The sequence below is a fragment of the Myotis daubentonii genome, chromosome 3 (assembly GCF_963259705.1).
Source record: "Myotis daubentonii chromosome 3, mMyoDau2.1, whole genome shotgun sequence".
Taxonomy (NCBI): domain Eukaryota; kingdom Metazoa; phylum Chordata; class Mammalia; order Chiroptera; family Vespertilionidae; genus Myotis; species Myotis daubentonii.
In genome coordinates this window covers 118,348,023-118,374,310 of record NC_081842.1, presented here as the reverse complement: position 1 = coordinate 118,374,310, position 26,288 = coordinate 118,348,023, and the positions used below count along the sequence as shown (strand labels likewise).

Sequence of the window (26,288 nt, the reverse complement as noted above, 5' to 3'; positions counted from 1 at the left end):
GCCCTACCTACCAGAGATGCCAAAAATGGAACACAACTTCTGGACAGATGACCTGACCACGCCCCCGGGCCTCCCATACCTCCCCCTCCAGATGGCTTTATTACTTCATATGCAGCTCATCTTAAACCAATAGAATTGCTCAGGGGAAAAAAAAGGGGGGGGGAGGAGGGAGGGAAGAACTTTCTAAAGGAGTCAGTAGACAGCAGAGTTAAAGAAGGAAAGAGGATGTATGAGTGAACTGTAGGAGCTATAATGAAAATCAAGTATAGTTGTGTACTGGGGACATATTTTAAAAGTATGAGTCAGAAAAGTAAAAAGATAAATGATAGTGAATAATTAGGCAGGTAGATAGATAGATATTAAAACAGTGGAAGTAAGTAGAGAAGAATGCATGGGAAAGGTAGGATGAGAGAGAAAAAGGGAGGTAAGAAAAGTTTTAAAGGGAAGCTGGTAGAGCTTAAAAGGAGAATGGGAAGAAGGAAGAAATGGGGCAGGGAGCAAAGCAGGTACAAGGGAGGAAGTGAAGAAAAAAATTAAGGTGGGAAGGAAGGAAAAGGGGAGGACGGGGAGAGGTAAAGATAAAGGAAAGAAGGAATGTGAGGAGGGAGGGAGGGTAGGAGAAAGATGGGAAGAAGGATGATGGAACAGAAGTAGGAAATAAGGAGGAAAGAAAAGTTTATAAATGATGAGTCAGTAGGAAAAAGTGTTACATAAAGGAGAGAGAAAAATTGTGTGAGAGGGAGAAGCCAATAAGGAAGTTGAATACAATTGTGTGTGAAGGGGATAAGATTAAAAAAGAAAGTTAATAGGGGTGACCAGTGCGGCAGGTGAGGGCAGTTAGGGGGATCAGGCAGGCAGAGTGGTTAGGGCAGGCAAGCAGGTGAGCAGTTAGGAGCCAGAGGTCTTGGATTGCCAGAGGGATGTCCAACTGCCAGTTTGGTAAACTCCCCTGTGAATCCATCTGGACCTAGGCTTTTGTTTGCTGGGAGTTTTTTTTTATTACTGCTTCTATTTCATCAGTTGTTATTGGCCTATTCAGATTTTCTGATTCTTCCCAATTCAGTTTTGGGAGATTGTATTTTTTTAGGAATTTTTTCATTTCATCCACATTGTTCAGCTTGTTGGCATATAGTTGTTCATAGTATTTTCTTACAATTCTTTGTATTTCTGTGGTGTCAGTGGTTACTTCTCCACTTTTGTTTCTGCTCTAATCTTTATTATTTCCTTCCTTCTACTTATTCTGGGCTTATCTTGTTGTTCTCTTTCTAGTTCTTTAAGTTGTAGGGTTAAATATTTTAATGTTGATTTTTCATGTTTTTTGAGTTAGGCCTGTAGTACTATGAACTTCCCTCTCAGGACTGCTTTTTCTGTGTCCCAGAGATTTTGGATTGTTCTGTGTTCATTTCCAGGAAGTTTTTTATTTCTTTCTTGATCTCATTGGTAACCCATTCTTTGTTTAATAAAATGCCATCTTACTTACTTACTTAGCCTCCATGCATTTGAATGTTTTTGAGGATTTTTTTTATTGTAGTTGTATCCTCTGCATTTTTAAAGAATTGACTGTACTATATATACTGTAATAGGAGAAAAAAATGTTCATAAAAAGTCATTAATTTACTGTAATGAGAAATAGAGTCCTAATAATCCATTATTATTGTTTTCTATTGACATTTGATATCAATATTTGTTATCCACAATCAGTAGATTTAGTAAACACAACAACAAAAAAGAGAATAATATAAATCCCAAAAGTATAATTTTAATACTATATTGACATGTGTATCAATCAGCTTGAGCTGCTATAACAAAATACCATAGACTGAGTGACTTAAATACCAGAAATTTTGTCACAGTTCTCGAGACTAAAATTTCAAGATTAAAGGTCTGAATTTCTGGCCAACTTTGTTTCTAGTGAGGACACTTTACCTAGTTTTCAGACAGCCATCTTTCTGCCATGTCCTCACATAGCTTTTCCTTGGTGTGTGTGCAGAGAGAGAGGGAGAGAGGTTCCTTTTCTTATAAGAATACCAATCCTATTGGATTAGGATTCCACCTTTGTGACTTCATTTAACTTTAATTACGCCCTTATAGGCCCCATCTACAAATACAGTTATATTGGAATTTAAGACTTTAACATATGAATTGGGGTGGGGAGCACAATTCAGTCCATAACAACATGTGCAACATGTGTTAGAGTAGTTTTTCTGGTACCTTTGAGTTCCGGTTTATTATATAAATGTACCATTTATTTATTTATTTGCTGTTAATCCTCACCTGAGGATATTTTTTCCATTTACTTTTAGAGAAAGAGGAAGGGAGGGAGGGAGGATGGGAGGAGAGAGAGAGAGAGAGAGAGAGAGAGAGAGAGAGAGAGAGAGAGAGAGAGAGAGATGTGAGATAGACACATTAATTGGTTGCCTCCTGCACACGCCCCAACTTGGCCCAGGGAACGAACCTGCAACCCTTCAGTGTGCCGGTCAATACTCTACCACTGAACAACACTGGCCAGGGGTATTTATTTTATTTTAAAGGATTATGATAAAAAACATTAATTCTATGCTCCACTTTTCTGATCCTAGGCCCTTTCTCCATAGGCACCTACTTTAAACTATTTTAGCTTTTTCTTCTAATATTTACCTTCATATTTCTATATAATATGCTCATAGATTTGTTAAATCTATTTTTTTTATCATTTTGATTTACTTTTATATTAGGTAAGAATGTAGGACCCTTATGCCTCCTCACTTGTCCTATAACCATTCTCCTAATATAACATCCTAATATTTTGCAAGCAGCATTTTCATATTATATTGTTATCCAGTGAGACAGAAGCAACTATGATTATATCTCCTTTGTCATCCACCTTTTTGTTTTTTGTTTTTTTTTTTTTTAATTAAATCTTTATTGTTCAGATTATTACATTTGTTCCTTTTTTTTCCCCCCCATAACTCCCCTCCTCCCAGTTCCCGCCCCACCCTCCGCCCTCACTCCCCACCCACTGTCCTCATCCATAGGTGCTCGATTTTTGTCCAGTCTCTTCCCACATCTCCCACACCCCTTTCCCCCCCAAGAATAGTCAGTCCATTCCCTTTCTATGTCCCTGATTCTATTATAATCAACAGTTCATTCTGTTCATCAGATTATTTATTCACTTGATTCTTAGATTCGCTTGTTGATAGATGCATATTTGTTGTTCATAATTTGTATCTTTACCTTTTTCTTCCTCTTCCTCTTCTTAAAGGATACCTTTCAGCATTTCATATAATCCTGGTTTGGTGGTGATGAACTCCTTTAGCTTTTCCTTATCTGTGAAGCTCTTTATCTGACCTTCAATTCTGAATGATAGCTTTGCTGGATAAAGTAATCTTGGTTGTAGGTTCTTGGTATTCATCACTTTGAATATTTCTTGCCACTCCCTTCTGGCCTGCAAAGTTTCTGTTGAGAAATCAGCTGACAGTCGTATGGGTATTCCCTTGTAGGTAACTGAGTTTCTTTCTCTTGCTGTTTTTAAGATTCTCTCTTTATCTTTTGCTCTTGGCATTTTAATTATGATGTGTCTTGGTGTGGTCCTCTTTGGATTCCTTTTGTTTGGGGTTCTCCGAGCTTCTTGGACCTGTAAGTCCATTTCTTTCACCAGGTGGGGGAAGTTTTCTGTCATTATTTCTTCAAATAGGTTTTCAATATCTTGCTCTCTCTCATCTTCTGGCACCCCTATAATTCTGATGTTGGTACGCTTGAAGCTGTCCCAGAGGCTCCTTACACTATCCTCGCATTTTTGGATTCTTTTTTCATTTTGCTTTTCCGGTTGGATGTTTTTTGCTTCCTCGCATTTCAAATCATTGACTTGATTCTTGCGCTCCTCTGGTCTGCTGTCGGGCGTCTGTATAATATTCGTTATTTCAGTCTGTGTGTGCTTAATTTCTAGTTGGTTCCCCAATATAAGATCGAGGGTCTTATTAGTTTTCGTGTAGATCTCATTAAGTTTATCGGCAGCTTCTAAACAGTTCTTGAGAGACCTTAAAAGTGTGGTTCTGAACTCTATTTCTTCCATTGACAATTTTGTCCTGTTTCTTTGTCTCCGCATTTTGTTATGCTTCCTTGGTGCACCCCCTAGTGGTCTTTGTTCGCAGTCTTATAGATAAATCTTGATTGTTGTAGCTAATTCCAGGGAGGGTTTGACCTCCAGGCCAAGTGGCTATGAGAATCAGCTGGGTCAGCAGTGAGAGAACTTCTGTCCTCTAGGGAGGTGCTAATCTAGCCTTTGCCTGAGGCTATCCGGCAGATGCCTTTGCCTGGGGCTATCCGGCAAATGCCTCTGTGCAGGGCTTGGGCAGGGCGGGTCGAACAGGATCAACAGCGTGGGCCGGAGAGAGCAGTTATGGCGGCTCTCAGTCCTGTCCCCAGGGGCTCTGCCTCTCTGAGTCCCAGCACCCGCTGCAAAGCTCGGAGAGAAAGCTGCACTCGCTCTGACCGAAGCCAGACAGTCCCGTTTCTCCCGTTTGAGTCTGGGTCCCTAAAGACTCGCCCGGATCTGGTGCTCAGAGTCTGCGACTCCCTCCCGATTGAAAACAACAACCGCGCCCTCCGCTGCCAGCCCGCTCCGCGCACTCCGCACCTCAGAATTTGACTTCAGCACTGCGCCTCCTCTGAGTGTCCGTATGCGTTTCTCTTTCCTCCTAGCTGTAGGACTTCCACTCAGCCAGCGTTCCTGTGGTTCTGGGTGATGTCCCTTCCGTTTTTTGGTTTCACTTTTGAAGTAGTTGTTCAAAGCAGCAAACACCGGCGTTAACCTATGCCGCCATCTTGGTTACAGGGCGTTGTAGGCCATTCGAAGGGGATCGGTACTCATCCTGGTGCGTGGGAAGCCTTCAGTGTTGGGGTCCTGCCCCAGCAGGTCCAGGGGTTCCCAAAGGTGTGGACGGAGGCAGCGTTCAGTTGATCAGCAGCCTAGCCAGGTTCTAGCCAGGTTCTCTAGCCAGGTTCTCCACCTTTTTGTTTTTTTAAAAGTTAACATTAGCTCCTCCCCCCTACATTTTCTTAGTCTTCTAGTTTCATTTCACTAATTCTTCAATAATCTTCTAGTCTTTATTTAATTTTTAGTAACTTTTTAAAAGTATATATTTTTATTCATTTCAGAGAGGAAGGGAGAGAGAGATAGAAACATTAATGATGAGAGAGAATCATTGATTGGCTGCCTCCTGCATGCCCCCCACTGGAGATTGAGCCCGCAATCCGGGCATATGCCCTTGACTGGAATTGAACTCAGGACCCTTCAGTCTGCAGACCGACACTCATTCACTGAGCCAAACCAGCTAGGGCTTTAGTAACTTTTTATTGTAGAAAATTTCAAACACATGTCAAAGTAGTGAGAATAGTATTTTATATATATACTCTAGCCTTCATCATTAAGCTTCAAATAGCAATTCTTATTTATAGAAATGCAAAGTTAGTTTAACATCCAAAACCAATCAGTGTAATAATCAGTGTAATAATGCAAAGTTAGTTTAACATCCAACAACCAATCATTGTAAACAATCATGATTAAAAAAAAAAAAACACCTCAACAAACTAGGTATTAAAATAAAATTTCTCAACCTGATAAAAGGACTCTGGAAATCTCTCAGCTGACATCTTACTTAATGGTGAAAGACAATGCTTTACCCCTAAGATTAGCCATATTAATAAAGGACAAAAACCTCACAATCATCTCAATAGACATTGAGGCCCTGGCTGGGTAGCTAAGTAAGTTAGAGCATCATCCCAATATGCCAAAGTTTTGGTTTTGATATCCTATTAGGGCATATATATACAAGAATCAAACAATTAATGCATAAATAAGTGCAATAAATTGATATATTTCTCTCAAATCAATAAGTCAATATAAAATAGATATTGAAAAATTAATTGACAACACAATCCCGGCAGCTGCGACTCCCAGGATGCACCAGCTCCCCTCTCTCTGGCTCGGGAAAGGGGCCGGGGGAAGGGGCGGCCACGCTATGCTGGGAAGAAGAGAGCGAGTTTCCCGGGGTTTCCCGCCCAGGTCCCAATGTTTTACTGGTAGAGTGACCTAGTGCATTTGTACAAAAGCTACTTAAAAGCAGGAACAGTACATGACAGCAGCGGTTGTTTCCCCCTGTCCACTGGAGTGAAGGCAGCAGCACGAAGAAATCCCCGAGCAGAGCCCTCTGTTTCATATACTTTTAAACGAGCGGCTCCCAACAGTTTTGAAATCCTAAGAATGAATTAATTGTATATGTAAGTTATAACCCTTTCTGAGTCCAATATCTGCCAAGGCCTTACTGTGCTTCTCCAGTCACCGAGTCTTCTTAACTCTAATGTACTGACTCCCTTGGACCGTAAGTTACCACAGAAGTGGGTTAGGGATGCAGTCACTGCCCTATCTGCAGTCCAGTCTCAGCACAGCAGGCACAGTCAGTGCAATGCCCATGGACAGCACATAATCAAATAACACTCAACAAACTGTTGTAACGTACCCCACAAATCACAGAAGGACGCCTCAAGAAGTCGAATTAAAGAGTCACATTTATTGCAATGAGGGGTCATTCCCAAATCTCATAGTAGTTATTTGGTCACAGTTCCAGGGTTATGTAGGCAAAAAATCACAAAGGTATTGATTACATCTCAGGGTTTGGAATGAGGAACCTGGTTCGCAAAAAAAGCAGTTTACAGAAGCGGAAATTAAGCATGTTAATTACAGTTTTGGGTCTCCGGATCAGTTAGTTGACAGAAACACATCATCTGGGACAGGTGGGTTGACAGGAACACATTATCTAGAGCCCTCGGGTCTCGAACCACTGAGTTGGCAGGAAGTCATTTTAGAGGCATCAAGGCAATTTAGAGTAATTGCGCTGTCCTGGTCTTAGGACCACTGAGTCAACTGGAATGCATCATCTGTGGCCACTAAAACAATTTAGGATAATTGTGCTGTCCTGTTTCCCAGGTACAGAAGAATGTGCTTCGATAACCAGTAAGATAACAATCAATGGGATAGTCATTCAATCGAATGGGATGATTTATACAATTCAGAAAATCAAAATAACCAACAAAGCAAATAGGTACCATACTTCAAAACGAGGTATTAAAATAAAATTTCTCACCCTGATAAAGGGACTCTATGAAAATCTCACAGCTGACATCTTAATGGTGAAAGATTGAATGCTTTACCCCTAAGATCAGAAATAAGAGAAGGATGTTTTCTTTTGCCACTTCTATTCAACATTGTACTAGAGAATCTAGCCAAGGCATCAAGATTAGAAAAGAAGGTTTAAAACTATTTTTAAAAAATATATTTTTATTGATTTCAGAGAAGAAGGAAGAGGGAGAGAGAGAGACATCAATGATGAGAGAGAATCATTGAATGGCTGCCTCCTGCATGCCCCACACTGGGGATTGAGCCCACAACCTGGGTATGTGCACTGACCGGGAATCAAACCATGACCTCCTGGTTCATAGGCTGACACTCAACCACTAAACCACACTGGCTGGGCCATTTTTTTTTCATCTTTTTAAAATTTAATTTATCTCCACATTAAAAAAAAAAACAAACTTTATTGTTGAGAGTATTTCAGATGTCCCTCTTTTCCCCCTCCCCCAATGTCACCCTCTACCTGGTTCCTGCCCTGCCCCAGGCCTTCATCACCCTATTGTCTGTGTAAATAGGTAATGCATATATGCATATAAGAGCTTTGTTTAATCTCTTCCTGCCCCCCACCCCCTTCCCTCTGAGAAGCATCAGTCTGTTGCATTTTCATGCCTCTCATCCTATTTTATTCACCAGTTTATTGTGTTCATTAGATTTCTTATTCATTTATTTTGATGTTTAGATTCCATTTTTTAAAATATATTTTTATTGATTACAGAGAGGAAGGAAGAGGGAGAGAGAGATAGAAACATCCATGATGAGAGAGAATCATGGATTGGCTGCCTCCTGCAAGTCCCCCACTGGGGATCAAGCCCACAACCTGGGCATGTGCCCTTGACCAGAATTGAATCTGGGACCTTTTAGTTTGCAGGCCGAGGCTTTATCTACTGAGCCAAACCGACTAGGCTTTATCTACTGAGCCAAACTGATTCTTCCTATGATAGATATGTATTTATTGCCTTTTTATTGTTCATATTTTTTATCTTTTCCTTCCTCTTCTTCCTTTTCTTAAAGAATACCCTTCAACATTTCATGTAATATTGGTTTGATGGTGATGACTCCTTTAGCTTTTTCTTGTCTGTGAAACTCTTTAACTGACCTTCAATTCTAAATGATAGCGTTGCTGGGAAGAGTAATCTTGGTTGTAGGTCCTTGCTATTTATCACTTGAGTATTTCTTGCCACTCTCTTCTGGCTTGCAAAATTTCTGTTGAGAAATCAGCTGACAGTTGTACGAGCACTCCCTTGTAGATAACGAACTGCTTTTCTCTTGCTGCGTAAGATTCTCTCATTGTCTTTAGCCCTTGGCATTTTAATTATGATGTGTCTTGGTGTGATCCTCTTTGGGTTCCTCTTGTTTGGGACTCTCTGTGCTTCCTGGACTTGTAAGTCTATTTCTTTCACCAGGTAGGGGAAGTTTTCTGTTACTATTTCTTCAAATAGGTTTTCAATATTTTGCTCTCTCTCTTCTTCTGGCACGCCCATAATACGAATGTTGGTACACTTGAAGTTGTCCCGGAGACTCTTTACACTATATTCATATTTTTGGATGCTTTGTGCTCTTCTGATTGGATGTTTTTTATTTCCTCATATTTCAAATCATTGATTTTATTCTCAGAATCCTCTACTGTTGAATCCCTGTAAATTATTTTTAATTTCAGTTAATATATGCTTAATTTCTGACTGGTCCTTTCCATTTTTTTGGCATTCTCACTAAGATCTTTGAAAGTCTCATTAAGTCCCTTGAAGATCTCATGAAAATTCTTTTTTTTTTTTTAATGTATTTTATTATTTTACAGAGAGGGATAGAGAGTTAGAAACATTGATTAGAGAGAAACATCGGTCAGCTGCTTCCTGCACACCTCCTACTGGGGATGTGCCCGCAACGAATGTACATGCCCTTGACTGGGATCGAACCTGGGACCTTTCAGTCCGTAGGCTGACGCTCTATCCACAGAGCCAAACCAGTTAGAGCTTGAGTAACTTTAACCATGGTTTTGAACTCTATATCCAGAGTTGTGGTGTTCCTTTGTCTCCGCATTTTGGCTGCTTCCCTGTGTTTGTTTCTATGTATTGGATAGAGCTGCTTATGTCTCCTTGAGTTGGTAGAGTGGCCTTGTGTAGTAGGTGGTCTAGAGAGCCAAATGGCTTGGCCTCCCTGGTCATCTGAGTTGGGCACTCTAGGTGCACCCCTGTGTGGGCTGTGTGCACAGTCTTGTTGAGACGTGATTGCTGTTGGTGTCACTGGGAGGAATTGACCTCCAGGCCACTTGGCTGTGAGGACCAGCTTTGACTACAGTGAGAGAGCTGCTATGCAGGAGATATCTCTATGGAGCAGGACTTGCTTCAGTGGGGCTTTGGTGCTCACTGAGTCTGCCTCTTGAGTGTGTCACTTATGGATGTATAGAGTTGTAATTTGCTATAGTCTGAAGCTGTTCATCAGGTGCACAAGCTCTAGGGCAGGGATGGGCAAACTTTTTGACTCGAGGGCCACAATGGGTTCTTAAACTGGCTCAGAGGGCCGGAACAAAAGCATGGATGGAGTCTTTGTGTGAACTAATATAAATTCAAAGTAAACATCATTACATAAAAGGGTACGGTTTTTGTTTTTTTTTTTTAGTTTTATTCATTTCAAATGGGCCGGATCTGGCCCACGGGGCCGTAGTTTGCCCACGGCTGCTCTAGGGCCTTCAGGGTGGTGCAGTCAGCCAGTGCCTGGGGCTATCCAGCAGGAGCTACAGAGAGAATCTGCTGATTCTTCCTATTTGTATCATGTTTAGGAGTGCCCACTGAAGGCCCAGCTGTGAAGCAAGGCAGGCTGGTGCTAGTGCTGGGCCTTAGGCCTTTTATTGATAGGTTTGGAGCTCCCTGACCCAGCTGCAGCTTGAGACTTTAGCAAAATCTGAAGCCTGGCCAAGGATAGGCCATTCATATGCAAAAGCCGCTGCCCACAGGTTAGGTAGTGCTGCAAATTGGATGGGGCGGGGTCTCAGGGAATTACCAGGGCAGAGGTAACAGAAATGGCTGCCAGTCACACCTGTGACCAGAGAGGTCCATCATAGTAACAATGGTCCCTATGAGCAACTCTGTCTGGGAGAAAGCTGCCCCTGAGTTCCTTCCCTGATGCCAGACAGTCCTCCTGTGTCTGTGTTCCCCAGATCCTCACCCTGACACTGGAGTTCAGAAGTGGGACCTTGTAAGTTCAGTTCATGTGCTGACCCTTTAAGAGGATCACCTGGGTCTCCAGCAGCCTCCGTGTCACTGAGCCCCAATCCCTGCTGGCTTTTACAGTCTATAGTTACGGGGACTTCTTTTCCCAGCTCTGGGAGCCTGAGCTGGGGGTCTGGTGTGGGAATGGGATCCTTTCCTCCTCACAGGGGGGAACTCCGCAGAGATGATCTCCCTCCCAATTAAAAAAGCAGCACATGTGGGTGCCAGTCCAGCTCATTCCTCACTCCCCCTACCAGTCTCAATGTGCTTTCTTCTTTACTTCTCTAGTTGTAGGACTTCCATTTGGCCAGTTTTCAGGCAGTTCTGGATGATGGTTATTCTGTATTTTAGTTGTAATTTTGATGTGGTTGTGGGAGGCAGTGAGTACAGGTGTTTACCTATGCTGCCATCTTGGTTCTCACTCCGGGTCATTTTCTTATTCTTAATAGAGGCCCGGTGCACAAAAATTTGTGCACTCGGGGTGGAAGGGGGTTCCCTCAGCCTGGCCTGTGCTCTCTCACAGTCTGGGACCCCTCGGGAGATAACGCCCTGCTGGCTTAGGCCTGCTCCTGGGTGGCAGAGGGCAGGCCCAATCCCTAGGTGCAGTCCCTGGTCAGTCTCAGAGCAGGGCCGATTCGGGATTTGGGGCGCTGCCCCCTGTCATGCACAGAGCAGGGCGGATTGGGAGGTTGCGATGCCACCCTCAGTCATGCTCAGGGTAGGGCCGATTGGGGGTTTGGGGCACCGCCCCCTGTCACACTCAAGGCAGGGTCGATGGGGAGGTTATGGCGCCACCCCCTGTCACGCACAGAGCAGGGCCAATCAGGGGGTTGGGGCGCTGCCCCCTGTCATGCACAGAGCAGGGCCCATCAGCAGGGTTGGGGCTCCTTACCCTGTCACGCACAGAGCAGGGTGGATCAGGGGGTTGGGGTGCTGCACCCTGTCATACTCAGGGCAGGGCCGATGGGGAGGTTATGGCTCTACCCCATCACACACAGAGCAGGGCCTGTGGGAGGCGGTTGGGGCGTCGCCCTCTATCACCCACAGAGCAGGGCCGATCAGGGGGTTGGGCCGCCGCCACTGTCACACTCAGGGCAGGGCCAATGGGGAGGTTATGGTTCTACCCCGTCACACACAGAGCAGGGCCCGTGGGCAGGGAGGAGGTTGGGGCGCCGCACCCTGTCACACACAGAGCCGCAGGTCGATCAGGGGGTTGGGGAGCTCCCCCCTATCAGGCACAGAGCAGGGCTGATCAGGGGGTTGGGGCGCCTTCCCCTGTCACGAACAGAGCAGGGCCGATAGGGTGGTTGTGGCCCCACACCCTGTCACACACGGAGCCGCAGGGCGATCAGGGGGTTTGGGTGCTGCCCCCTGTCACGCTGATCCCGGTGCCGGGAGGCCTTGCGGCTCCGCTGATTCCGGTGCTGGGAGGCATATTACCCTTTTACTATATAGGATAGAGGCCTGGTGTACGGGTGGGGCTGGCTGGTTTGCCCTGAAGGGTGTCCTGGATCAGGGTGGGGTCCCCACTGGGGTGCCTGGCCAGCCTGGATGAGGGGATGATGGCTGTTTGCAGCTGGTCACACCCCCTTCAGGGTGGGGGTCCCCACTGGGGTGCCTGGCCAGTCTGGGTGAGGGGCTGAGGGCTGTTTTCAGGCTGGCGGGTGACTGAAGCTCCCAACCGCTCCTTTTTTTCTTTTTTTTTAATTCTGGGCCAGCTTTAGCTCTGAGGCTCCAGCTCTTAGGCCTCCGCTCCTGAAAGCAGGTATCTGGTTTGTTTGGGTTCTATAATCGAAACAATGTATAACTCCAGCTCTGAGATCTAAGCTCGCTGAAAGCAGGTTTCTGTGGTTTTGTTTAGGTTCTATATTTGTTACAATGTTTCAAACTGCAGGCTCAGATGCCGGCAAGGCAGGCGGGGAACGGGGGGAACGTTGGTTTCCTCCGTCACTGAAGCAAGCAAGCCTCATGTTAGATTCAAGCTGCCTGGCTGCCGGCCGCCATCTTGGCTGGCAGTTAATTTGCATATCTCGCTGATTAGACAATGGGAAGGGTAGCGGTCGTACGCCAATTACCATGTTTCTCTTTTATTAGATAGGATAATCACAAATGTACATTATACAAGAAAGTTTAAATGAAAGAAGTCACCCCAATCTTATTTTTCTTAATCAAAGTAACCTTTATATTTATTCAATGGCTGGTAAAGCTTTGTTACTGCTATCCAGGCTGTACCTAGGTGGAGATTGTACAGGCAGAAGATGTACACGTAAAATATGTACAGGAGGAGGATGTCCAGGTGAAGGTTGTACAGGTAGAGGATGTACACGATGTATAGGTAAAATACGTACTGGTGGAGGTTATACTAGCTGAAGGGTGAGTTACATGGAGCAGAGAGTGAAGGGAATACACTGACGATGTTTATTATTTCAAATTCTCCTACCATTTCTGTATTTCCTGTATTGGCAGAATGGCACTGATATTTATCTTCCAAGTTGGGACTTTTGAGAATGAAAGTGGATGGGTGCTATTAATAATTACACGAGAACAATTGGTGTTAAAGCCACTGCTATCCTGGATAGAAGAGGATGCTAATCACTTATAAAAAATATTGTTTAAAACGTGCATTTTGAGAATTTAAATATATTTGGTTAATAGTTTTCGGGCTTAAAAATGTTTACAAGGGGCCCAGCCAGTTTGGCTCAGTGGTTGAGTATTGATCTATAAACCAGTAGGTCATGATTCGATTTCCTGGCAGGGCACATGCCCAGGTTGTGGGCTCCATCCCCAGTAGGTGGCATGCAGGAGGCAGCTGATCAATGATTCTCTCTCACCATTGGTTTTTCTATCTGTCTCTCCCTCTCCCATCCTCTCTGAAATCAATAAAAAAATATTTAAAAAAAGAAAAGCCCAGAGTAAGTAGAAGGAAGGAAATAAGAAAAATTAGGGCAGAAATAAATGACACAGACATACACACACACAAAACAATACAAAAAAATCAATGAGACCAACCGCTGGGTCTTTGAAAGGGTAAACAAGGTTGATGAACTGTTAACCAGACTCATAAAGAAACAAAGAGAGAGGACCCAAGTAAATAAAATCAGAAATGAAAGTTGAGAAGTTACCCCTGACATCATGGAAATACAAAGGATTGAACTATATGCCAACAAGCTGGACTATGTAGATAAAATGGAAAAATTCCCCGAAAAATACAATCTTCCAAACTGAATCAGGAAGAATCAGAAAGCCTGAATAGGCCAATAACAACTGATGAAATAGAAGGTATAATAAAATAAAAAAAATCCCAGCAAACAAAAGCTCGGTTCCAGATGGAGTCACAGAGGAGTTTACCAAATATTCAAAGAAGAACTAACATCTATACTCCTCAACCTATCCCATAAAATTCAAGAGAAAGGAACATTTCCTCTTCTTATGAGGCCAGAATTACCCTAATTCCAAAACCAGATAAAGACACTACAAAGAAAGAGAATTATAGGCCAATATCTCTGATGAACATACATGCTAAAATCCTTAACAAAATATTAGCAAATCGCATCCACCAACATATTAAAAAGATCATACACCATGACTGCCGGGAGCCGGTCCATCCTTGCTGTTTCAAGGGACCTGGCATATATGGCATACGGTTCTTAATATGTTTGCTCACCTTCTTGGCGCTGTGTTTTAACCAAGGTCACCTCTCCGAGAAAGGTTGAATCCCCAGGTAGGGATTTTCCCCTGAAGTTAGGGAGGGAATAAAACCCCTCAACTAAGTGCCAGGCGGGTAATTAATCCCTTTAACTACGAACAATCATGCTTAAACTACATAATCTTTACTCCCTGGAATGGAGATAAGAAACGCCCTAACCTTTGGAATAGAAATTGACAGGATTAAAATCAACTGGTATAAATACAGATGTAACAAGACAGCAAGACACAGAACTTATAAGACAGAACTCAGAACACAGAACTAAGGACACAGGAAGACAGGACCAAGAGAGACAGAGCCTAGGCACAGAACCTACACAGAACGTTCTCTAGGGACAGAAGAACTTCGCTGGCGAGAGCATGCCGGAGGATCCTGGACAGGGACTGGCCTCGGAGCCTGGAGGTGGAGCCTGGCGAGAGAGCATGGCAGGGGATCCTGGACTGAACCTGACTGCGGAGATTAGCAGGAGAGCCTGACTAGAACCTGGTGACTGAACCTGACTGGAGAACCTGAGCAGAACCTCTCTGGAGATCCAGACCAGAACTTGGCTGGAGATCCTGGCTAGGCTGCTGATCAACTGAACACTGTCTCCGTGTCCTTCCTTCTTCGCTGACTCCGTCCACACCTTTGGGGACCCCTGGACCCGCTGGGGTTGGACCCCGTCACATGACCAAATGGGATTTATTCCAGATAATGCAAGGCTGGTACAATATTCACAGATCAATAAACGTGATACATCATATAAACAAACTGAAAGACAAAAATCACATGATCATATCAATAGATGCAGAAAAAGTATTTGACAAAATCCAACACAATTTTTTGATACTTTCAGCAAAGTGGGTATAGAGGGAGCATATCTCTACATGATAAAGGCCATATATGACAAACCTACAGCCAATATCATACTCAATGGGCAACCTCAAACCATTTCCCCTAAGAACAAGAACAAGACAGGAATATCTGCTTTCACCACTCTTATTCAACATTAGAGGCCTGGTGCACAAAATTCATCACCTTTCACAGTTCTGGACCCCTCGGGGGATGTCTGCCTGCCAGCTGATGCCCCATGTCTGACTAAGCTGGCAGTTGGACATCCTTCTTGCAGTCCGGGACCTCTTGCTCCTTACTGCCTGGCTAGCTGCTCCTTAGTGCTGCCACAGAGGCAGGAGAGGCTCCTGCCACTGCCGCTGTGGTACCCAGCCATGAGCCCAGCTTCTGGCTGAGCGGCGCTCCCCCTGTGGGAGCACACTGACTACCAGAGGGCAGCTCCTGCATTGAGCATCTGCCTTCTGGTGGTCAGTATGCATCATAGTGATTGGTTGACAAGGTCATTCTGGTTGTTCCACCATTCAGTCGCTGGGCTTTTATTTTATAGGATAGTACTGGAAGTCCCAGCCACAGCGATCAGACAAGAATTAAAAGGCATCCAAGTTGGAAAGGAGGAAGTAAAACTCTCATTATTCGCAGATGACATGGTATTGTATATAGAAAACCCTAAAGACTCCACCAAAAAACTACTAGAATTAAAAAATTTGGCAATGTAGCAGTATGCAAATATCAACACTCCCAAATCAATGTTTTTTTTAAATACCAATAATGAATTCTCAGAAAGAGAAACTAAAACACCAATCCCATTATATTGCAACAAAAAAAGTAAGATTCTTAGGAATAAACTTAACCAAGGAGACAAAAGGCCCATACTTAGAAAACTACAGGATGTTGAAAAAAAAGATAGAAGAAGATATAAACAAGTTGAAGAATATACCGTGTTCATGGATTGATATAATCAACATCATTAAAATATCCATACTACCCAAGGAAATCTAGAGATTCAATGCAATTCCTATTAAAATACCAACAGCATATTTCAGAGATCCAAAACAAAGATGCCAAAATTTATATGGAACCAAAAAAGACCCCGAATAGCTTCAGCAATCTTGAGAAAGAAGAACAATGTTGGAGGAATCATAATACCAGATATCAAGTTGTACTACAAAGCCACTGTAATCAAAACAGCCTGGTACTGGCACACGAACAGGCATATAGATCAATGGAACAGAACAGAGAGCCCAGAAACTGACCTAAGCCATTATGCTCAATTAATATTTGACATAGAAGGCAAGAGCATACAATGGAGTCAAGACAGTCTCTTTAATAAATTGTATTGAGAAAATTGGACAGATACATGCAAAAAGAATAAAACTAGACCACAAACCTCCACCATACACAAGAATAAAGTCAAAATGGATAAAAGACTTAAATGTAAGTCAGGAAACTATAAAAATCGTAAAATAAACCATATAAAGCAAAATCTCAGATGTCTCTTGTAGGAGTGTGTTTACAGATACATCTCTTAGGGCAAAGGAAACTGAGAAAATAAACAAATGAGACTACATAAAAATTAAAAGCTTCTGCACAACAAAAGAAACCATCAACAAAATGAGAAGGGTGCCACCTTATGGGAGAACTATTTGTCAATGATACATCTGATAAAGGGTTAGTATCCAAAATATATAAGAAACTTCTACACTTTAACAAAAGGAAGACAAACAATCCAACTAAAAATGGGCAAAGGACCTAAATAGACACTTCTCCAAAGTGGTCATACAGATGTCCAAGAGACATGTTTAAAAAATGTTCACAAAGTCACTGATCACCAGAGAGATGCAAAGAAAAATGACAATGAACTATCATCTCACACCTTTCAGAATGGCTACCATCAACAAATCAACAAATGACAAATGCTGGCAAGGATGTAGAGAAAAGGAAACCCTAATACACTGCTGGTGGGAATGTAGACTGGTGCAGCCATTATGGAAAACAGTATGGGGTTTCCTAAAAAAATTAAATATGGAACTGCCATTTGACCCAGTGATTCCCCCGTCTAGGAATATATCCTAAGAAATCTGAAACACCAATCAGAAAGAATGTATGCACCCCTATGCTCATAGCAGCAAAATTTGCCATAGCTAAGATCTGGAAACAGCTCAAGTGCCCATTAGCAGATAAGTGAATAAAAAAACCATGGTACATTGACACAATGGAATATTTCGCAGTAAAAGAAAGAGAACTCATACCATTTGCAATACCATGGAAGGACCTTGACTGGGACTTGAACCCATACTAAGTGAAATAAGCCTGTCAGAGAAAGACAGGTATTACATGATCTCACTCATAAGTGGAATTTTATGAACAAAATAAACTGATGAACAAAATAGATCCAGAGACATAGAAGCATGGGATAGACTGATGATCCTCACAGGGAAGGAGAAGGGTGGTTGGGAGGGAGGAGATCAACCATAAAACTTGTATGCATATCTATATATAAACCATGGACACAGACAATAGGATGTGAAGGCCTGGGGTGGGGAGCAGGGTTGGGCTAGAAAGGGTCAATGGAGGAAAAAAGGGGACATATGTAATACTTTCAACAATAAAGATTAAAAAAACACACCTAAGTTTATAGTTCAAGAGACTAGCAAAAGAAAAAGAAACTAAAATTAAGGTAGTAAAAGTTAGAAAATAATAAAGGTTAGAGCGGAAATAAGTTAAATAAAACATAGAAACATTAAAAAACATTAAACATAGAAAAAACATTAAAAAAAAACAATATTGATGTGACAGAGACACATCAATTGGTTGCCTCCCACAGCACCCCACTGGGGCAGGGATCAGACCTGCAACCCAGGGACATGCCTTTGATTGGGACTTGAACCCATGACCCTCTGATGTACAGGCTGACACTCTAACTACTGAGCCAAGCTGTCCAGGGCCCTTCTGAGTTTTTAGAAAGGATTTATCAGGCCTATTTTTTTTACACTATTTAAAAAATTTATTGTTGACAGTATTATAGATACCACCCATTTCCCCCCCTCTACCTTTGTCCCCCTTTTCCCAGCCCCCACCCCAGCCCAGGTGTTCCCTACACTATTGAGTGTCCATGGGCTATGCATATATGTATTCTATCAGGTCTACTGAAAGCACACTGATTTGGACCCACAGGTACCAGAAAATGTCTAGATGGTAAATATGACTTTCACTGGGCAAAGTGCCCTAGTATCAGAAACAGGCTCCACCACTTAGACAGGCTGTTGGGAATGAATCCCTCCCAGCTGGTGGACATAGCCTTTAAAGTTCATGCCCTGGAAACAAGGAAATTAAAGCAGGTTACCATTTTCCTAGAAACAGTGCAGGAAACCAGAAGAGGGGAGATTTGGAAGGAAAAGGGAAAGGCCCACTAGGCACCAATGAATGTGCCTATTGCAAAGTGGAGGGCCATGAGAGAAAGGACTACCCAGAACTCAAAAATAAAAATAAAAAGGATGGAAACCCTCACCTAGAAGTGTTAGGAAGAATGACGAATCTGGATGCCCAAAGGCTCCCCTAGACACCTCCCAACCTATTACCATTTCCTCACAGGAGCCTGGGGTACAACTGACAGTGGGGAACAAGCTAATTGACTTCCCTGTAGATATGGAAGCTACATATTTAGTGCTAAATACCAAAGTAACTGAGAATGCATATAAGCATAACCAAAGGACACAGACAGTAGGGGGGTGAGGTCATGTGCTGGGGGGTGGGAGCAGCCAGGGAGAGGTCAATGGGGGAAAAAAGGAGACATATGTAATACTTTCAGCACTAAAGAATTTAAATTAAAAAATAAACTAATAGAAAAAAGTGCAGCTGCGGTGATGGTTACTGGCGTTATTGGACAATTACAAAAACAGGCATTCCTTCAACATCTAGAATGCCAGGGTGGAGATAAAAAACTTATGCATAATTTTCTCTACCTGCCAGACTGCCCATTCCATCATTGAGTCAAGATTTACTTTGTAAACTGCATGCACAAGTAACTTTTTCCTCTGAGAAATCGCAGTTACGTTTAGGAATCCTGCCCGAACATGCTCTCCAGCCCCAGGTGCTCCAGACTTACCTGATAGAACCCATAGGTGAACTCTTCCTACCCAAGATCTATGACCAGGTCAATCCAGCTGTTTGGGCTGACAGAACCCCAGTAGATCTGATCTATTGGATCAGCTGCTGACAGAATCTGACTGGAAATTATATACAGATGGGAGCAGATTCATGGGGGATGGCAATGACAAACTGTGTATGTGGTAGTCGCCATAGACAAGGTAATAGGAACCCAGGTCCTTGCTGTAGGAACCTCAGCACAAAAGGCTGAACTGATAGCCTCACCAGAGCCTTAGATTTATCCCAGAGAAAGAATGTTAACATATACACTGACTTCATGGTAGTCCATGCCCATGGCCTTATATAAAAAGAGGGCTCTTAACTTTGGGGACTAAGGACATCAAACATGCAAGAGATTTAAAAATTGCTAGAGGCAGTGAATCTACCAAATCAGATTGCCATAATGCATTACCCAGGACACCGGGACAGTTCCCAAACAAGCCAGGGAAACCAAACTGCCGATAAAATAGTAAGACAAGCCACCCAAGACTGCCACTTCTTGGGACTTTAATTCCCCACCTAGACTTGCCAGAATTCAAACCCCATTACACAGAACAAGATGAGGAATGGGCCAGGGAACAGGGATTCTCTTAACACTGACCCTAATTCTATATGGAAGATCAACACCCATGGTATGACCTTCCTCCCTGAAGATCCCATCCTCAAACACCTACATGAAGGGACCTGCTGTGGAAGGGATGTTTTAATGGACCTCATTAGACATCATTTGAAGGGCCCTCATTTACAAAGGGCATTCAGAAGATTATCCAAGCCTGTCAGATATGCACCCAAAACAATTCTAAGACAGAACGTGCCCCAACAGGAAAGGGAGTACAATATATAGAGTATACCCATTAGAGGACTGGCAGTTTGAATTCACACAGAAACTTTAAATTTTTTTGTTTTTGTAGACACCTTTTCTGGATGAGTAGAGGCATACCCACTAGGACTGAGAAGGTAACTGAGGTAATAACACTTTTACTAAAAAAAAAAAAAAAAAAATAGTCCTTAGGTTTGGACTTCTGTACAGTGTTCAGAGAGACAATGGACTGCTGTTCAGAAATCTCCCAGGAGATAGGACAGGCACCAGATTCAAAGGTAACTACATGCATCTTGGAGACCCCCAATCTACAGGGAAGACTAAGAAAACAAAGCACACAATAAAGAAGACCCTGGCAAAAATATGCCAGGAAACACGTTTTAAAGGGGACCAGGCACTCCCTACTGCTTTGCTCTGGATTAGGACGGTGCCCAGAAGCAGACTTAAATGAAGTCTCTCTGAAATGGGAGGCCCTTCCAAGTTTCTGCTTTAAGAACACCCCCTTTAGATTTAGAACATATATAAAAAATCAAACAATATGTACCACATTTAGGGCAAACACTAACAACTCTGCACAAGTTCGCTCATTGCACATCTACTTGTCTGATGTACCCTTATACACCTGTTTCAGCCAGGAGACCAAGTGTTTTTGTTTTTTAATATATTTTTATTGATTTCAGAGAGGGAGAGGGAGAGATAGAAACATCAATGATGAGAATCGATCAGCTGCCTCCTGCATGGCCCCTACTGGGGATCAAGCCCATAACCCGGCAGATGCCCTGACTGGGAATCTAACCGGCGACTTCTTGGTTCATGGGTCGATGCTCAACCACTGGGCCACACAGGTCGGCAGACCAAATCTTACTAAAGACCTGGAAGTCTTACTAAATAGCTGAACAGCAGTTAGCCAAGTAATGGACTGGTCCCTATGACCTGCTGACAACACACTCTTCCCTAAAGCTCATAGGAAATCAAGCCTTGGATCCACCACACATGGATCAAGTGGGCACCACCTGAGGAGGACTCGGATCTGACTGCTGCTGTTGATACTGCAAGGGAAAACTGTACCTGCGCGCCTGAAGATTTAAAACTCCTTTCAGAAAAGGACAGCGCCTCCCAAAGCTAAGTGACAATGTTACTTGTATTTTATTATTATTTTTTACAATTGCTATACTTTATGCCCATGCGTGGATTGATAAACCTTTGTCAGCATCCCCCAAATAGTGGCTTCCTCGGCAACCTTACCCTGCTGTTGGGTGTGCCACCCAAAGCCTCACTTAGGGAATTGTTCAGTCTCTCGTTTCTAATTTTGTTATAATTTCCCCTGCACTGCTGGGCATACCCCTCACTAAATACTTGATTCGTTGTCTAAACAATAGGTCTCATTTTGGAAGCCCATCAGCAACACCACCCCTTGAAATATGAAGCAGTCTACCAGCCTCACTTGTTCAGCAGTGCCATCCTCTAGATGCTGCATATGTCGCCTTCCGCAGACAGCAATTCTCCTCCCTCTTGTAAAGGCTTCTCTCATTCTTGACCCCCTTCTTCCTTTAGTAGATAGCAACAATCTCTGGAACCAGGGATGGGTAAGACTACATCCTTTGACAGCAGGAAGAAACTACAGAAGATAAGCCTTTACCTATTTACCCTTGTAAGAATATACGGGTCCAGAGTTCTGAAGGGGAGAATTGTTATCATAGTCAGGGAGCACAGGGGAGTCTCTCCCATTGGCCAAGATGGCACAGGGAGAGGTTCTTACACTGAGCATGCCAAAAGCTAAAAAGATGAATGGATAGGGCCCAATCACACCAAAAGCTAAAAAAGTAACTGGACAGAAAAAAGGCCCTCCACTCCCTATTCCTATAAGAACTACAGGCTTGAGCAGGAAAGGGAGATGGTCTTTTAGAAGGGAGTCTACCATTCTCCAGATCATGCCACCTGAATAAAACTCTTCCCTTTTGTACCAGCACCTATCTTACAAGTTTGGTTTTTGTTGTTGCAGGCAGCCTAACGTGTGTTTCATTGCCATATGTGTACTTTTTTTTTGTGTTGCACTGTTCACCCAGTACCAAAGTTGTGTCTTTATGGAAAATGCTACACTCCTCAGACTATATATTTCCAGCTACATAATCAATTAACGTGAGGTGTAAAAAGAACACACAGCACTGTGGGCCTTTAGCAAGATTTAGCTTTGCTAGTGTGTAGTTTGGTTACATGTTTGACAAAGTTTGTATAAAAGAATGTATGGTTAATTCCCAAAGTTTGTTTAAAGGAATATAATTCTTGATCTTATACTGTTTGGAGCGTAAGCAAAACTCATTATACAGAAAAGATGCCTTACATCACAGAGAGGCTGAAATCTAAAGTGCCCACAGAAAGACTAAGCAAGGCTTGCAGTTTAAGGTGTAAGATGGTTGTCAGACATGAAGGCACCTCGGTCTACACATCACGTACCAAAAGGCTGACCTCTGTTCTCTCAAGCACCTGATATTCTATGTCCCAACTGTCTAAAGATGGTCATTAAGGACTTTGCAATTCCCACTCATAAACTAATTTAAAACCCAAAGAGACAGTATCTAAAAGAAAGAGTAAGCATGAAAACATAATATATAAACATATTTAATAGAAATATTAAAATAATCACTATATTTCCTCATTGCTAAAATCATGAAAGAATATTCCTTTTGTAATCAAATAACTTTTTAATCATGCAAATAAGTATTTTTGTTATTACATTCATAAGCAGAAACTATATTTCAAAACAAGTGTATAGACTTAAAAAAGGCCTAGACTTAAAGAGAAAGTGGGATTTTTATTTAAGTACTATTACAGTTTCATTGTATGCTGTTGGCATACTTATATTCACAGTATATAAAGTAAAAAAAATTAATCTTTTAAAGTCAGCTCTGAAATAGATGCATTTTCTTTAATACATTCACTAGTTAGTTCTGTTCTAAAACAGGAAGGAAGATAGATATATGACTCAACAAGTCAGCATCACATTTCAGTTAAATTAAATTGGAAGCCAATGTTCTGAATAACCAAAGTACAAGTCAGTTCACCAGCTGAGAGTGAAAATTAGAATATAAATTGAAAAGCTCAAGAGAGACCTTCATAGAACATACAGTAACAATTATTAAAAACAGAATTCTCAAATTTATGATTTAAGAACACAATTTTTTTGTAGTCAATAAAATACATTCAGAGGCATCAAAAGCAAGTCATAACACCATCTAGAGTTATTAAGAAGAACTGTGACCCTGACCGGTTTGGCTCAGTGGATAGAGCTTCGGCCTGCGGACTCAAGGGTCCCGGGTTCGATTCCAGTCAGGGGCATGTACCTTGGTTGCAGGCACATCCCCAGGGGTGTGTGTGCAGGAGGCGGCTGATTGATGTCTCTCTCTCATCGATGTTTCTAACTCTCTGCCCCTCTCCCTTCTTCTCTGTGAAAAATCAATAAAATATATTAAAAAATAAAAAAGAACTGTGGATTTCTAAGGGGTGTCTCTTAAATCCTTCTAATGGAAAACTTACAGAATAACATTATCTGCTGAAACATGGGAAGCACCAGTTTCATATTTTGATAAAATGCTGTGTAATACAGTCATTGTTCTGATAAATTTTTATTTGGGGAGATGGAGAGAATTCTCAAAATAGACTCATGGCTTAGAAGTAGTTGAGCTGTAACAAGAGCCTGGAGAGACACCATGAAATCAGCCCACGGTGAGGTGGTGGTTCCATCTACTCACATTCAGTGTTACACCAGCCAATAAAGGGCTTTGACAACACAGTGAGTTTTGATATAACTTACTTTAGAGTAGAAAAAACCCAGTTAATTTTAAAGTAAATAACTATATAAATTGTATTTTAACTTAGTCTCATAATTAACTGTAGTATATTTAACATATAGTCCCTTAATAAACAAACCAACTTTAACAATAAAGCATTTTCCTTCATGTTCTAATTAACAAATTTCTTTAACAATTTATAGCTAATTACAATCTACCAGCCTGACCTTGCAACAAATATTTGTGTAATATTATTTTAAAAGCCTAAATTCCAGTTGATATGATACCAAAATATCGCTTAATTTTAACATTCACAGTACTGCTCAGAAATAGGCAGGTCCTGAGGTTCTAGAGAATGGAGTGAGCTCTTGGTGCTTTCACCTGGCATGCGTGGATGACCACAGAATCAAAGAGCTGTGGACTGGTATCAACAGTGTAGGCTGTTGTACTTTTACTTCAAGCTGAGACTTTTAAATACAGGATACAGGGGTGGGTAAATGTAGGCTTTCAGCTATTAGTACGTGAAACACAGTTTATTCGTATATTATTTATTTGTATTACAATAGTAAACGTACTTTTGCCCACCCCTGTATATGTGCACACATATGTACAAACACGTGTGGATATGGATATACACACACTTTTTGATGAAAGAATAACAGCAATATATGTGAACCATTTTTGCCAAATGGATTCCATTTGGTTAATAAAGAATGTTCTTTCCATCCATCTATCTAAGTCCAGACCAGCTATGCAGATAGGACGCCCATCCGGAGGAACGGGAAGCATTTTCTTCCTCACCTTTGGGGAGTTAAAAAAAAAAAGTATTTATCTTCTCATATCATACTTCGATGTTACGAATCTTTCTGTTCTTAAACTTTCAGTATTTATTGTTTATTGTCTTTCTCTACTAGATAATTCCAAAATAAAGTCTCCAGTGCCATTACATATTATTGAAAATAAAGTAACTTTTTATATTCTTTTAAAACAGAAGCCTTTACATAACTTAGAACCTAAAACCAATCAATTTATGGTAAACCTCAAAACAAACCCCAAACAATTGTTTTTTAATCATTTAAAAATTAGGCTTATTGAAGTATAATTTACTTACAGTAAAATTCAACCTTTTAAGTGTAGCACCACCCCAACCAAGGTATAATGTGTCAAAGTTTTCTCGTGCTTGTTTGCCAGCACCCCTGCTACTCCTTTATAACCATTGCTTTGTTTTCTGTCCTTATAGTGTTGTTTTTTCCTAGAAATTCATATAAATTGAATCATATTGTATATAGTCTTGTTGAGTCTTATAGTCGTCTTCCACTTGCACAATTCATTTAAGAACCATCCATGCTGCTGTGTGTATCAGTTCACTCTTATTTTTTTTTTTTACTGCTGAGTAGTATTCCATTGTGTGTCTGCACCAGTTTGTTTACTTATTTACCAGTGAAGGATATTTGAGTTGTTTCTAGTTTTTAGCAATTAAAAATGAAGCTGCTATAGTGGGCATGTGCTGGGGGTGGGAGTGGCTGGGGAGAGGTCAATGGGGGGAAAAGGAGACATATGTAATACTTTCAACAATAAAGAATTTAAATAAAAAAAATGAAGCTGCTATAAACATTTGTGCACAGGTACTGTTGTTTTTTTGCTAATCCTCACCCCAGGATATTTTTTCCCATTGATTTTTTTTTAATATAAATATATTTTATTGATTTTCCACAGAGAAGGAAGGGAGAGAGATAGTCAGAAACATCGATGAGAGAGAAACATCGATCAGCTGCCTCCTGCACATCTCCCACTGGGAATGTGCCCGCAACCCAGGTACATGCCCCCGACCGGAATCGAACCAGGACCCTCCAGTCCGCAGGCCGACGCTCTATCCACTGAGCCAAACTGGTGTCGGCCCATTGATTTTTTTTTCTGAGAGAGTAGAAGGCAGGAAGGGAAGGAGGGAGGGAGAGAATGAGAAACAGAGAGAATCATTGATGTGAAAGAGACACATCCATTGATTACTTCCTGTACGCACCCAGAGCAGGATGGGGGAAAGAACCTGCAACTCATGTACATGCCCTTGACCAGGAATCCAACCGTGACCCTTCGGTGCATGGGCCAAGGATTTAACCACTGAGCCATGCTGGCCAGGGCTGTGCCTAGGTTTTTAATTTAAAAATTTGTGAACTAGTTCACATACCATAAAATTCACCCTTTTAGGGTATAAATTTAGAGGTTTTTAATATGTTCATGAGTTTCGTGTTTTTATTTGTGTAGACATAGGTTTTCTAAACACCTTGGAATGGGACTGTTGCTGTACAGTGAAGGTATGCTTAACTTATCCTTCACTCCTCCCCTCCCCTCCACAGAGGCAACCATCATTACATTTAGCATGTACCCTTCCAGACATCTTTCTGTGTTTTCAGACATATATGTACAGTTGGGTCTCATTCAGAGAAGCATTTTCAAAGTTTTAAATGGAAAAACTCTACAGTTTACACACCACGTTCATTTCTTTATCTGTTCATTGTCTGGTTTTATTCATGCGGGGGGGGGGGGGGGGCGTCCCTCAGCCTGGCCTGCACCCTCTCGCAGTCTGGGAGCCCTTGGGGGTTGTCTGACTAACGGCTTAAGTCGG

At 42.1% G+C, this 26,288-nt stretch overlaps 1 protein-coding gene across 2 annotated transcripts in view; it reads right to left on the bottom strand.

The window, feature by feature from the left end:
• Window positions 1-23,353: 23,353 nt before the first annotated feature.
• Window positions 23,354-26,288, bottom strand: part of GCC2 (GRIP and coiled-coil domain containing 2) — a 78,447-nt gene continuing 75,512 nt past the window's right edge. For both annotated transcript variants that reach the window (XM_059688338.1, XM_059688340.1), the window contains one exon: window positions 23,354-24,466. In XM_059688338.1, coding sequence (XP_059544321.1) covers window positions 24,396-24,466 — 71 coding nt within the window. In that variant the 3' untranslated portion in view covers window positions 23,354-24,395. The remainder of the gene's footprint in view (window positions 24,467-26,288) is intronic.